Below are 15,443 nucleotides of genomic sequence, written 5' to 3' on the forward strand. Positions count from 1 at the left end.
AGTAGTCCATAGAGAATATGGCCCTAGTGCAGTGCCTATAGGATCATATTTTTGTGTGTGTGTGTGTGTGTGTGTGTGCTCAACAGAGAACACAGAAGCTAATAAAATAGGTCAGTGTGTCTAATTAGGCCAGCTTTTAGTTGCATAATGCTCACCTTTTTTTTTTTTTTGCCAAATTGAAGTTGGGGGGGCGATAATTATGCACATAGGGGAATTTTCAAAGAGAATGTTCTAACTGCTAAGTAAAAAAATGAAGTGGTGGTAAATCAGTGTTCAGGCCAGCCACTGCAAGCTCAAACAAAAATTACTGCCAAGCAACACTTAATAAGAGCACAGGTCCTACACAAACGTCAACTGCAAAGGCCCTTTATTTGTTGAACTGTTTGCGAAATGTCACTATTTCTCAGTCATCAAGTTACATTATCAGGTTGCATAGTGAAATTGTGCATGTGTTTGCATTTTTCGTTGCTGGATAAGGAGAATCTTAAAGCACCTGTGTGCTGTATTATGCTATCGGAAAAGGTTTGGAAAAAGAAGTGGCAGAAACCTTGGCTCGGCTGCCAAGCTCAATCATCACCAACCCGAACAAGCAGTTACAGTTGCTGCAATTTTCGAGGGTGCGGTGATTACTCGAGAATTAAAAATTCCAATTTTCCATGGCCAATAGGAAGTGGGGGGGGGGAAGGGGGGTTGCGAGCATTATGTGAGTAAATATAATAGCCGAATATTCAGTTTCAATAAATGCCAGATTCACTGTCACAGTAAATTATTGTAATTGTACTACAGGCCCCAGAAAACCCTTCGACGGGCCGCTCATTAGGCCACATGGAAAATTTTTTATGCTGCTGGAAATTACGTGCCCTTTAAGGAGTGTTGTACCACAAGAAATTTTCAAATTAGTTTATAGCAGAGATAGAAATACTTAATAGCAGATATAGAAATACTAATAGCAGCAAATACTAATAGCAGAGATAAAAATACTAAATAAAAAGTGCCTCGAACCCATGATTTCAGGAGGCGAGCGTCACCGCCAACATAGACTCTCTCTCCATTTGCCTTGTCTAGGTTCTGCAAGCGAAATTTCTTCTCTACGTTCTCCCATACCAGAGCCGGAAGGTCAAGTGACGAATACGTCACAGCCACTGCCTTATTATCATCATCATCATTATTATTATTATTGTTATTATTACTTTTTGTTTGCTGGCTGGTGAATTTCCAGTGAGTCTCGTGCGCGAGCTCTTGCGTTGGTCTCATTTCATGCAGCAGACAATCTTGTGCGCTCTGCATGAAAACACCTGATTAGTAGTACGAGTCAGTGCCACAATCATGAGCAGTGAGGCAGACATGAGAGGATGAAAGGGCATGATTGTGGCGCTGGAACACAGTACAAAATGACAAGTTTCGTTCTCTGCGCGCGTGACGGCACGACGGGGGAACAAGCAGATGGAATTGAAGCACATATCTCTTGCTAATGTACGAAGTAAGACAAAAACATGCAGATTTCAATTTGTATGTTTTATTACTTCTGTAAACTTTATTTTGTCTATTAAAACAAGGTTAAACAAATAACTGATGTTTCTTTGAATAATTCTTGAAGTCACGTGTCACGGTGGGTGCCGTCGCAGCACTGCCATGTACATAGCTGCACTTGTATGATTGAGCTGCGAGTGTGACGCCCGTGACTAGGGCAAACGGCATTTGGTTTGAAATGTAAGCTCTTTCCATGGTGTGTAGAGATGTAATACTTAGCAGACATGATCGTTAGCACGCATTGCATGTACTGTGCTTGCCAGCTCAAAGTGGCCAGACCTGGTGTGGGCCCCTTTAAGGCATTAGAAACATTGCTATGGCAGATGGTTTATGCATGATTTGTGAAGCACTTCTTTCAGTGTTTTGAAGTTTAGAAATTATTTTATAACATTTCTTGACGCGTCACTTCTGCATTTCCTTTTTCAGCACAGCTGATAATAAGCTTCCTTAAGATGTGTGAGAGTATTGTGCGTTCTAATAATGTACAATGCTCAGTGATTGAAATGCGATACTCGGACAGCATGGTGGCTGGCACTTTTTTGCGCCACCGTATGATGCTGGGTACATTAAGCTGATGCACTTTTGCGTCACATGAAAACAAGTCATTTTGATGTATCGTGACGCAATTGGGCCCCCTCAGCCATAACCCAACACTCACTGGTGGCGGAAGAATCACCGGCCGCCATACTGTTCGAGTATCGTATTCCAAGCGCTGAACACTGTACACATTGCACCTGAAATAAATATTCCTTAATTTTATTGTAAAGAAAAAACTTGATGGGAAGCATGTGTTGCTGTAACCGCAGTTGTGGCCCAGTGGTAAAGTGCGCGCCTTGGCTTCGTGAGGTCGCGCATTCCAATCTCGCCGCAATGGGCACAAGTATCCCCTGGCCTGGCACTAGTTTCCTCAGGGGTCACAAGCTTGGGAAAGGAGGTTTGGGCTGCTCCCATGGTGAATATTTACCATGTGGTGCCCCAAATGCACCTGTTGAGCTGGGGTTGCTTTCGGGTTGGAGACAGACAGCCCTTTTCATGCGTTGACGTCCCATAATGGCCGAGCTCCAGGCCTGGAGTGCGCTTGTACCTATTTGACTGGTAGGTGCCCGGCGGCAGCACTTGCCTTTCACAGCTGCGGCGGATGCTCTTCAACAAGGCCATCTGTGGTTGTACACGAGACATGCTGATACCATGCCTCTCACATCAGGAGGAGGAAAAGGGAGGATGGAAAGGTAGGGAGGTCAACTAGGCACACTTCCGGTTTGCTACCCTATACAGGTGAAAGAGTTTAAGGGAAGAAAAAGGAGAGGGAGGGAAGAAGGTAATATTCATGGGAATATGTGGGATGTCCATAACTTAACGCCTATAATCGGTCACTGAGGCCAGTTGCTTTGTAAGCCTGCGACACGTGGGGCCATGCTCCGAGAATTTTAGTCGCTGAAAATGGTCTGTTACTTAATCAGTTTAACACCCTCTGAAGAGTGTCGCGGTCGTTGTTATAAAGATACAAAAGCACGGGTTTGGTCATCTCTTCACAGTTGCACGAGTCACAGATTGGTGTGTCGGACATTCCAATGAGAAATGAATAGGCTTGCATGAAATCTCTATCTGGCTCCCTTTCAACATGTGAACCCCCAGAAGAAGCAGAGAACCATGCCAGGGGACATCTCTACCCATTGGGAAAAAAAAACTGGTGGGTTTCCGGTAGCACGGGGTTTGGACTCGGTACCTCTCGCATACAAGGCGGATGCTCTGCCGCTAAGCCACAGCTGTGGTATTGTATTAGTGTCAATTGTATTATTGCAAGGTCATTTTACAGTTGTTGCTAAAGTTATTTATTTGTTGGGCAGCATGTATGTTGTGCTCTCACATTTGTCATTAAACATGATAGTGTGTGCATCTGTCCTTGTCATTCTGAGTCTTTGTGTCATTGTGAAGTATCACTTGCTAATTTGAGCACATGAGTTTATGTTTTTGTTGGTTCGAAATTATTGCGTAATAGATGACGATGCATAAATGTAAAGTTCCTCTGCATAAAAACGAACAAACAGCAGAAATGAGTGGTAGACACTAGTAAACCAAATATAGGCTAAAGGCCTGTTGTTTTTTCTTTCTCTCTCTCAGTCTCTTTGTTGCAGTATTCTTCAAACTGATAGTTCAATCCATATGCTTAGAAGATAGGCTAGTGCGAGACTCTCATAACACATGGGAAAGGGTCTGACGCGCCTTCACTCGTCAGCACACAAAATGCACTAGGGCAGGGCTCATTGGCTCTCCAACAAGGTGCTGGGAAGTCCCCACTATATCTTATCTGACGGTGCTTCTTACAAATCTCGTAGAAAGTTATCCCCCACGACCTATTTCCAGAACTTACAGTGCCTTAAGACTTTCCAAAAGAGTTGCCGCTCTGCTACCTGACCAGTCATAAAGAGAAGCTTTTTACCGGCTTGTTCTGTGTGTCCCAAAGCATGAAACCCTCGGGTAACCCCTCCTCCCCAGGACTCGTGCAGCCCATTTGAGAGTCAGTCTGACGTCATGTGTCCTTTCACCAGGAGCCAGAAATTGCACAACTTGCCATCACAGATCACTTCAGGCATCACTTTTCCTCCTTCAGCAGTTAATGGAATGCACAATCTGGGACTAGTTCAATGAGGTCTTCATCCGTTTTGCCTTGCTGATATAGTGGATTAAAGGTGTGCATGTGCTGCCTTTGGAATTAAACATTGCAACACGACTAGGCATCGTCCACTGGCCTTTCCAGCAGAGTGGATTACACCATAACCCCAAGACTTTGTTTGCGGGCTCCCAGCTAGTCTGTCTTGGGATATGTATGTTGTTCCAGTCCTCAGTGAGACATTCGACAAGATACATGCCTGCTTTCAACATCAGGAGAGAGCTCTGCCAAATCCCATAAAATACATTCTGAAGCAGCCGGGCTTGTGCCACGTTAGGCAGCCTTTCCTACTACACTACGATACTGCGCTCATAGACGGATGCCGTTAGTCCTCAGGCGCAACATCTTGAGCGACTTTACAGAAGACATCTTTGCCTCTTTTTCGGCCAAGTGGTTGGGCCTGTATTGAATGGAAATCAAATGTAGTATACAAGTTGACTGACTTCCGAGGGAGATCAGTCAGTAGTCTAATTCATATCTAGGACCGTAAACCTTTCATTGCTAGAGGCAGCAGGGATAGAGATGTATGACAAATCGCAGGTCAACCATGTGGCTGTGGTCAGCTTTCTCAGAATAGGCAGCTGGACTCTATTCTCTACCTATGCACTAGTGAACAGAGGTATGCAGCTCCAGTGCAAAGGCGGACGTTGAAGCATTGACAAGTCCTTTTTGCTTAGCCTGGCCATATGGAAACACCTAGGCTGCGATATAGCAATGCCTTTTCTGATGCTATTCTTTTTTGCACTTCATCAGTGGCCAAAGTGATGCTCTGCATGTGTTACCAATGGGATCCGCTGGTGGTGAATGGTGGATAATGGTGGCATAGAATCGAGTGGAAAACATTGCTACAAAATCAAACTCTTAGAAAATTTCTCCAGCAATTTGTAGATTGACTTATTGCTTGACTTTGTTCCTTACCACCTTACTAAATGAAAGGAAATAATGGTGCAAGGGCACGCATATAAGTGATGACAGGCCCTCTTTGCCCACTATATCCTCTTGTGCTGTCTTGCCCTTGTGCCGACAGGTGCATTTCGCTGCAGCTTGGAAGCAGTGGGTACATGGTTGGTATCTCTGTAAGAACTGCTACTAAGTAAGCAGACGTTTTCACCCACACGGTCAGCTGTCATGGCCTACTGGGAGAGGACCTTTTCCACTGTAACTTCCATATGAACTCTGGTACAAAAAAGAGTAGGCACCCTTATTGACCTAGTGTGAGCTAAGGCCTCCACACCCAACTTGTAGCTGGCCTGTGGAACATCTGCCATGGTAAGCTCAGCGATTCATAGCTCGGGAGTTAGGGGATGATCAATGGAAGGCCAAACAGGGCGTGTTGCTGTGATGTGTGCATGTCACTTGAAAATGGGAGGGGGTAAGCTAGGTTGGTGTGGAAAAGTAGCTCTGGTATGTCTGCCATGCTTTTTGCTATGGTGGCAATTCCTGAAAGTCCATCTTGGCACCGAGCATGTGTTGGTGGGCTAGTTGGTTAAGCATGATTACAAAGACGGCGACGAATAAAACAACACACGAAGAAGGGAGACACAAGACAGCACGTAGGCGTACTAACAACTGAGTGTTTTATTTCTTGACATAGTAATATATAGCTGCTGTCAAGAATCAAAACAACAAGAATGAACTTGTTTATCATATGTAGGCCAAACGGGCAGATGTGCGCATTGTAAGTGCGCATTGTAAGGCTCACAAGTGCATCCCAGATTTCGATAGAACCACTGTTCTGTACAGAGCTGACCATCAACTGACAAGGGAGATATTGGAAGCGCTTGAGATCGAAAAGCGTGGTGTTGATTGTGTCAGTGAAGCCTCAGTTTCGCTTTCGACAAAGGAACTGGTGTATCTTGAGAGTGACACTTGAAAGTTATTCTGTATCTTGGCTTCCTTGTGCGATGCAGATGACTGCCCTGTTTATTCTTGTTGTTTTGATCCTTGACAGCAGCTATATATTACCATGTCAAGAAATAAAACACTCAGTTGTTAGTGCGCCTACGTGCTGTCTCGTGTCTCCCTTCTTCGTGTGTTGTTTTATTCGGCGCCGTCTTTGTAACCATCTTGGCAGATGGCTGCCATTGTGTGCAAGCTGGGAATGAGGCTTGTGAAGCCGCCTTGATCCTTGAATTACATTCTGTGAATAGCCTGCTATGCCTTTTAACGCTTCATTACCAATGTGGAAGTTCAGTACAGTATGCTTAAAGGACATGTGGTTTGATATCATTTAGATCAGTTGCCTTTTCAAATACACCTGAAGGAATATATGCCATACAGGTCAAGTGAGTTGTCCAACTTTACTTTACTTTAGGGTTGTCCAAGACAAAGTGCCCTAAAGTAGAATGTTGCCTATGATGTGTAGGAATGAGCTTTAGGTAAATGTGTCCTAAAGTAGATATTTATAGTCTTCATGGTTTCAGCAAACTTTCTCCACAGAATGGGAAAATTATAATTTTCAGTTATAGTAGGTTCCATGTTTAGCAGACTTATACAGTCACGCATCCATTTATTTTCATTAACGTCCATCAGGGGCTTTTGACAACAAATAAGTTTTGATATTTATATTAATAAAATATAGCACTTGTTTAGTGACATGACGCTATAACAAATTTGATAACATAATAAAAGGCAGTATATGGGAAAGACGCAATCATAATGGCATTCCTACAACGGCGCACCGGAAGCATGATCAGTGAACAGAGTGCAGTTATTTATGAATGCAAGAGTTTATAGTATGGTGGATTTAAGAGGTCTATGGAAAAAAGGTTCACTAGCTTTTTGTGGCTAGAAGTTTCTGAACTTCCGTTCATCAATTTCCAGAGCTACAAAATGGCTGCTAAGATGCTGATGTCTGGAAAACCTTGGGTATTGATTTCATTAAGTTCACCTTTGATATTTTGGTTCTGTGAAATTTTGGCTGTGTTACTCTGCCCCTTTGTCTGCACCCCTTTGTCAGCTCCCATAAGCATATGTAATTGGCCTATTGGCCATCATAATTCTTATGATGGAGGCTGAGCACTCACTCATACCCACCGCAGTTGCTTTAGTGGCTATGGTGTTGGGCTACTTAGTACAAGGTCGTGCAATCAAATCCCAGCCATGGTGGCCACATTTTGATGGGGGCGAAATGCAAAAACACCTGTGTAGTTAGATTTAGGTGCACATTAAAGAACTCTAGGGGGTCCAAATTTCCAGAGTCCCCCACTACAGCGTGTCTCATAATCAGATTGTGGTTTTGGCACATAAAGCCCTATAATTTTTAATACTTACTCATGTAAGTTTTCAATAGAATGTGCATTTGGGGCTACTTTGCAACAAGTACTGATCAAACTTTTTCTGAAGTGTAAACACATCTGCATGTCACCTGTTAAAACAGGCTTTTAATCATCGTGTTATTGGTGGCCAAAGCCTTGGTAAAATGGGTCTAGGATAAATGAAAACTCTTGCGTTGATCTTAACTCTTTAAAGCAACATTTTCTGACAACGATGGAACCTTTGGCAACAGTCGGAAAACGGTCTTGGTTTTGTCACTTTTGTTCAGTGTAACTGTGAGCATGTTGGTAGTTTTCTCTAGCTTAATTTTCACATGTTGAAAGTCTGGCAGCAGAAATATACGATGCTGTATTTCTAAGAGTGGTTGATACACATTCGTAAAATTTATATTAGAAGATACAATTGTGTTTTTTCGTAAGTGATGTAGAATCAAGACCATTTTATGATTACGTCTTGGTAGATTGCTTTTTGTTTGGGGGGGGGGGGGGGGTTGTTGAGGGGAGGTTGAGGGAAGTCAAAAGTTGAAAAACATCAGACTTCACTCTGAAACAGTGTTATATGCATAACGTGGAATTGCATTACCAATTCAAATTTCTCAAGCTGATTATATTTTTATTTGTTCCGAATTTGAGTTGCAAGCTGACTGCAACCTTGCTGTCATAAGCGGGAGGTCTTTCACTTTTGGTTGTCTCGGTATCAGTTATGGCCTTTGCGTGCCTTTTTTTTTTTCTTTTAGCTCTGAAAACTTATGATGCATTATGCACCTTACAGATACCTTCTGCAACAATGTCAAGCAGGGAAACTTTTTTGAAGTTAATTGCCACCAGTAATTTTGAGGTGCCATGTGAACCTGTCAAGGGGCTTGACGATTGTTCTACAACCATGGACGGGTGTCACTCATCAGAAGACTTTCGGCAAGTTGGCTTCGTGCATAGTATTTGTCTCCCCTGGCTGTATGTCTCCAATATTTTGGTTTTATAAATTCATACACTAGTAGAAGCAATAACCCTGCATATAGAAGCTGCACTTCATCTTTAGAATTTTGTGTTATTAGTGATGATTTTTTTGCACACAGTGCTTCTATATTTTTTTTTGCGCATTGCCATAACGAAAAGGTCTGAGATTTCTAAGCCTATATTACAGTATATTGACACGTGTACTTCTTAATTGTGTGACCACATTTCACTGCCTAACAAATGTTATTGCTCAGTTCAGGATGTGCCTGCATGTATCGGAAGTTTCTCTAATGTTATCGATGGTTTTGTTTGCTGTCTGTGGTCACGGAATCCTGTGTGATCTGATTGCATGTATGCGCAAGGCGAATTGTGTAGAACTTTCAGGAAGACATGTGGGCACCAACGGTTACTCTCAGACATTTAATGACTCGTGCATAAAAGCCAATGCGCTTGACCCACTGATCAGATTTTCAACGATCACCAACTGTGTTTGCCGCTATCGCTGTGATTGAGTATAGCCTGTTTTTGTAGGCACAGGTTCACCCAATAAAAGTTAGTTTGGTCATGCAAAGTATTGCTGCTATGTTCTTTATCGTCACTACTACGTGACGTGGTAGAGGTGCTTGTGTGTTGACGTACCGGACGTCCCCGTAGAGCTGCGATCCAGGCTTGCAACCCGAAGACTGCACCAACTTGGCCCCGAACCATTGAGTAAGCCACAGGCTACAAGACCTGCCTCTGGAGCATGGACTTCTATCCGAAATGACAAGTAGATCACGGACACCTTGACAACCCCAATGGCAGCCCCAGCTTTCGCCATCGTGCTGCAACAGCTTCAGGAGCCACTGACCTTCCGTAGATCGTTGACTGAAGACTGAGAAACCTGGCTTGCGACCCTACGAAAGACTAGCGACATTCAACAATTGGAACTGCTAGAAGAAGGTGCACCATGTTTATTTCTCATTGGATGACTCCGCTTGGACATGGTTTCAGAATCTAGAGTCAAACTTAACATCATGGGAACTGTTCCGCTGCGGCTTTCTGCCGGCCTTCACCAGCGTGGTATAAAGAGAAAAGGCTGAAGTCCTAGAACTTCGAATGTAGCTACCTAACGAAAAAGTTGCCATCTTCATCGATGAGATGACCCACCTGTTTTGTCTTGTAGACCCTGACATGCCAGAAGAAAAGAAAGTTCGTTTCTTGATGACGGCTGTCAAACAAAACCTATTGACTGAGCTAATTCGCAACCCCTGATGGCTGTTGTGGAATTTTTATCTGAAGCCACGGCCATTGAGAAGACGCTGAAAAGGCACACGAGATAATATGATCGCGAAGTGGTCATGCCGAAGTACGAGGTCCAAGCACTTGGCACCAACGACATGTGCGAGACTGTCTGAGCAATTGTGCGCGAGGAGCTACAGAGGATCTTTCCAACGTTGCAGCCTCAGGTTGCCTCGATCGCTGACGTCATGCGAGAAGAAATCCAGCGGTCACTGGGAGTTCTTGAAGTGAAGCTGGAATCACCAGAAACCCCGTCTGAAGCGATGACCTATGCTGACGTAGCCCGCCATCACGTTCCCCCTCTGCACCAGGGCCGCCCCTTAACACCACAGTTCCGTTGTCCACCACCGCCACAGCCAGCATGCCAACCAGCTGCCGCACACAGCATTCCAAGGAAGACTCATGTTTAGCGCGCCCCCGACCACCGCCCGCTCTGCTATCACTGCGGAGAAGCGGGCCACATGTGCTGACGATTTACCGTCGACACACTGCATCCATGCAAGGTGAATAACCACGTGAGATCGCCGACTACGTCGCAGCCACTGAGTGGAGCCGTCAACGACCGTTCTGTTTGCCATCACCAGGCTACGACTTGTCGCCGCAGTGCCGACCATACACTGGCCCAGCCCGGGGCCGGCGCATAGGTCTATATCCCATATCCCAAAAACTATAAGCAGCAACCAATAGAAGTGCGGTTTCTGTTCATTGAACTGAAGATCCTCCACACCGACAAGAATATCTCGACAAATATCCACGAGACTCCGCCATCCCGACGAAGCCTGGAAGCAAACAATACATCGAGAAAAGAGCTGACAACGTGACGTTCCAGCCACAGGTCAACACGACGCAGCTGTGATCCGACGCCAAGACCAAACTGCAACGCACGACAAATAACCACCGAACTCGACGGGCTTCTCGACAGCCACGCAGGCATGGCTTTAGTGGACACAGGAGCCAACTACTCCATCATGAGTAGACCCATCGCCGCCCAGTTGAAAAAAGTTAAGACTACATGGGAAGGCCCTCAAATTCAGACCACTCGAGGACACCTCATAACGCCGACTGGAATCTGCACGACTAGAAATACTGTTCGTGACTGGATCTACCCTGCCACCTTCGTTATCCTCCGAAAGTGTTCACGAGACATCATTCTCGGCATGACTTCCTGAACCATCATTGTGCGATCATCGACCTGAAGTAAGTAATGCTATCCGAAGAACAAGCGATACTGCCGGTGAGCTCTCGTAGTCGCCATGCCTTGAGTGTGCTCGAAGATCAGGTCCTCATCCGGCCTCACTCCAGCATTTTCATTTCCGTCGACACAGAAACACCTGCAGACGTAGAAGGTGTCATCGAGGGTGACCAGCATTTACTGCTAGACCGTGAAATTTCTGACGCAAGAGGGATGGCTCAAGTGCATGGAGGAAGAACGAAAGTCATGCTGACAAATTACAGCCAAGAGTTCTAGCACATGAACAAGGGCGCGATGATCGTATAGCTCGAGGAAATTGGGGAAACAAGCAATGTGTTTGTCCTCTCGGATTCTGCCACATCTACCTCAATTACCATAGCGTCCGAATCAATCTCCAACATAAATCCAAGCCTCCCCATGAGTAAGCAACAACAGCTCGAAAGTCTTCTGTGACGATACAAAGAGTGATTTTCAACATGATTAAGGATTCAGCAAACACCAGTTGCAAAGTATTGTGTAATAACCAAAGAATTTGCTCGACCACTCTTCCAGAGCTCTTACTGAGTGTCAACACGAGAAGCTATAAGGCAACAAGTCAATGAAATGCTGCGCGACGACATCATCCAGCCACCGAAAAGCTCGTGGGTGTTTCCTGTGGTCTTAGTGAAGAAGAAGGATGGAACTCCGTGCTTCTGCATCAATTATCGCCACTTGAACAAAATAACGAAGGACGTATACCCCCTCCCACGCATAGATGACGCATTAAACTGACTCTGCAATACTGAGTAATTTTTGTCTATGGATCTCAAGATTTGTTACTGGCAAATTGAAGTCGACGAAAGGGATCGATAGAAGACCGCCTTTATCATGCCAGACGGCTTCTTCAAGTTCAAGTTGAGGCCACTCAGACTTTGCTTTGTGCTGTCTTGGCAGGACCGAAGTGGCAGACTTGTCTCGTCTACTTTGATGCTGTTGTAGTCTGTGCCACGAGTTTTGAAGACCACCTGAGGCGGTTTCAGACAGTACTAAAGGTGATCATGTCATCTGGACTCACCCTGAAGCCAGAAAAGTGCCATTTGCCTGCGAAGAACTTCTGTTCCTAGGCCACGACATCAGCAAGTCTGGAGTCCATCCCAACCCGCAGAAGACAGCCACCATTGCTAAGTTCTCGCGGCCCATTGACGAAAAGGCAGTGTGAAGATTCCTTGGCCTGTGTGCTTATTGGAGGTGCTTTGTAAGAGACTTCTCAAGCATTGCTGAACCATTAACTCGTCTCATGAAAGCCAGCATCGACACTAAATGGGAAATGGGGCAAGAAGACGCATTTGAGAAGCTGAAATGATGGCTGCAGTCACCGCCGGTGCTTTCACACTTCGGCGAAGACTTCAAGACAAATACACACCGAAGCAAGTAGCATTGGTCTTGGTGCCGTGCTAGTTCAAAGGAAGGACGGAGTTGAAGGCATAATAGCTTACGCTAGGCGGTCACTATCAAAAGTGGAGGTGAATTATTGTATAGCGCAGAAAGAGAGCCTTGCAATCATTTGGGCTACGGAGAAATTTCGGCCTTATATATACGGCAGGCACTTCAATGTGGTAAGCGATCACCACACCTTGTGTTGGCTGCAAAACCTAAAGGATGCTTCAGGTCACCTTGCACTATGGAGTCTCAGACTCTAAAAATTCTGCATTACCGTGGTTTAAAAGTCTGGGAGGAAGCACTCTGACCCCATCTCCCTGTCGCACGCCCCTATTGACCTGCCACCGCACGGTGAACTGGACGACGATGCCTTCCTGGGAACAGTTACTGGAGACGACTTTGCCTAACAGCAACGAGTAAATGCAGAGTTATGAAGCCTTGCGGAGTACTTGGAAGGTAAGATAGGCATTGTCCCTAGGGCTTTTCAGCATGAACTGTCATCACTCTGCTTACGGAATGAAGTCCTCATAAAGAAGAACTTGTCCCCAGTCCGCGCAAACTACTTTCTCGTTGTGCCAGCAGCACTTCGGCCACAAGTCTTGCATGCCTTGCACGATGATCAGACAGCCGGGGATCCCGTATGCCTGAAAGAATACAAGACAACTACTGTTGGCTGCGCCTGTCCGTTGATGTTGCTTGCTACGTTGGAAAATGTCGTGGCTGCCAGCGACGCAAGACAGAACCGACAAGGCCAGTGGGTTTACTACAGCTGATCGAGCCTCCTTGCTGATCGTTTCAGCAGATCAAGATGAATTTGTTGGGACCCTTTACAGTGTCAACGTTTGGAAACAAGTGGATCGTTGTGGCCACCAACTAACTTACCTGCTATGCTGAAACGAAAGCCCTGCGCAAAGGTAGTGCAGCTGAAGTAGACAAATTTTTCATCGAGAACATCCTGCTACGACATGGTGCCTCGGAAGTGCTCATCACTGACTGAGGAACTGCTTTTAAAGCTGTGCTCACGCGAGCCATACTGCAATACAGCCAGACAAGCCACAGGAGGACAACTGCCTACCACCCGCAGATGAATGTTCCTATAAAGAGGGTAAACAAGACGCTCGCCAACATATGGGCAATGTGTGTCGACGTCGGAACACAAGATGTGGGATGCCGTCCTGCCATATGTAACCTTCGCTTACAACACTGCAGTGCCAGTAGCAATGCAGATCACGCCGTTTAAGCTGGTTTACGGCAGGAGCCCGGCGACAACTCTCGACGCCATGCTGCTGCACGTCACCTACGAAGAGAATCTCAACGTTGCCGCCTATCTCCAGCACGCCGAAGAGGACCAACAGCTGACACTACAATCTTCAATGACGATACATGAAATACGACCCTGGCCACCGTGTTTGTGTCTGGACTGTGTTACACCGACGAGGTCTGAGCGAGAAACTGTTACGCCGCTATTTCGGATCCTACAAGATCATCCGATGCGTTGGCACACTGCACTATGAGGTTGTACCAGACGGCATTTCACAATTACAGCAGTGCCACGCACGACCTGAAGTCATCCATGTGGTGCACCTTAAGCCTTTCTATGCCCGCTGAAGAACTTACAGGCTTAGTCTCTTTGTAATTTTGTTATTGTTTTTCTTTATTTTGCGTGGTTTTGTTTTCGCTTTCGTGTTTGTTTGTAGCATCAAGACAATGCTTTTTAAAAGTGAGGTATTGACATGTGTACTGGTTTATTGGGTGACTGCATTTCGCCGTCTAACGCAGGACGTGCCTGCATGTGTCGAAAGTTTCTCGAATGTTATCGATGGTTCTGTCCGCTGTCTGTGTTCGCCGAAGCTTGCGTAATCTGATTGCATGTATGCGCGACGCGAATTATGTAGAGCTTTCTGGAGAAGATGCGGGCACGAGCGATTACTCTGTAACCTTGGATGACTTATGTGTAAAAGCCGACACGCTTGACCCACTGATAAGATTTTCGACGATTGCCAACCGTGTTCACCGCTATCGTGCTTTGAGTATAGTCTGTTTTTGTGGGCACAGGTTTGCCCAATGAAAGTTGGTTTCGTCATTCACAGTATTGCTCCCGAGTTCTTTATTGTCACTACTACGTGGCAATATGTAATATGGAAAGCAGGGTGTCTACCAACCGGGAAAACCGGGAATTCTTAGGGAATTTGAATAGTCTGGAAATACTCAGGGAAAACTCAGGGAGTTTGTGCTTCTATCAGGGAAAATTAGCTGTAACTTTATTGAAAGGGAACAAAAGTGGTGTTAATGCTGGCTCCAGTAACAGAGCAATGAATCGTCATTGACGCCGTCTCATCGGCACCATGTATTGCCAGAGTATTTAACGCCCGATTTTTCAGACATGCTTGATAATTCGCACGGCTTTGCGACACCACCACGTGCTCCATATAGTCAGTGTATATTGCCCTGACTGTAGGTCTGAAATGGCATTAATCAAAGCCACCACCGCCGCCATTTTCATTATCTCGCCGCCTCGAACCGGCATTCCTGCACGCAAATCCCGTGGCAGCCATAGCCACCACCGCGGCAACGTTGGGCCTAGTTGCTTCTACGTTCGCTATTAAGCTTATTGCCGTACGGTGCCGTGTTTTTCATTGAAATAATTCGCCGCTGTCAACAATGGCACCGACTCCGCCTTTGTAATCCTCGCGATTGGCTTATGAGCTCACAGAGCCCAGTGTGTTGCGTAATGCCAGTTTTCGAAAGTCAGCTTCAGCTCAGTACAGCAGTGTTAGGCGGTGAAGCATAACAAGCGTAGGAAGGGGCAATTGTCACGGGACACGGTATGTATTCCTTAATTTACACGCGCGCACCCCCGTCTCCTGTCACAGTACGAGCACCGATATGCCTAATAAGTGTACTGACAGGCCTTGAGAGCTTTTTCGGGCGTGCCTGTTGCAATTTTAGCCCTTAAGTGCAGTTAAAGACATGCATTCATTTTTTTCCGACTGCCCGATTTTTCGGATGTTTTTTCGCGGCGCCTAGGGAGTCCAAATAATCGGACGTTGACTGTACAACTGACCGAGAGGATGCATCAAATGATCCATGAGGTGAAAGCATGGCAGAAGAAGGATGA

At 45.6% G+C, this 15,443-nt stretch overlaps 1 protein-coding gene across 3 annotated transcripts in view; it reads left to right on the forward strand.

Moving 5' to 3' along the window:
- Window positions 1-15,443, forward strand: part of LOC139054086 (putative ATP-dependent RNA helicase TDRD12) — a 254,611-nt gene that overhangs the window by 86,211 nt on the left and 152,957 nt on the right. For all 3 annotated transcript variants that reach the window (XM_070530611.1, XM_070530613.1, XM_070530612.1), the window contains exon 11: window positions 8,249-8,391. In XM_070530611.1, the coding sequence (XP_070386712.1) occupies window positions 8,249-8,391 (143 nt within the window). The remainder of the gene's footprint in view (window positions 1-8,248; window positions 8,392-15,443) is intronic.

Source organism: Dermacentor albipictus, chromosome 1 (assembly GCF_038994185.2).
Source record: "Dermacentor albipictus isolate Rhodes 1998 colony chromosome 1, USDA_Dalb.pri_finalv2, whole genome shotgun sequence".
NCBI classification, from domain to species: Eukaryota; Metazoa; Arthropoda; class Arachnida; order Ixodida; family Ixodidae; genus Dermacentor; species Dermacentor albipictus.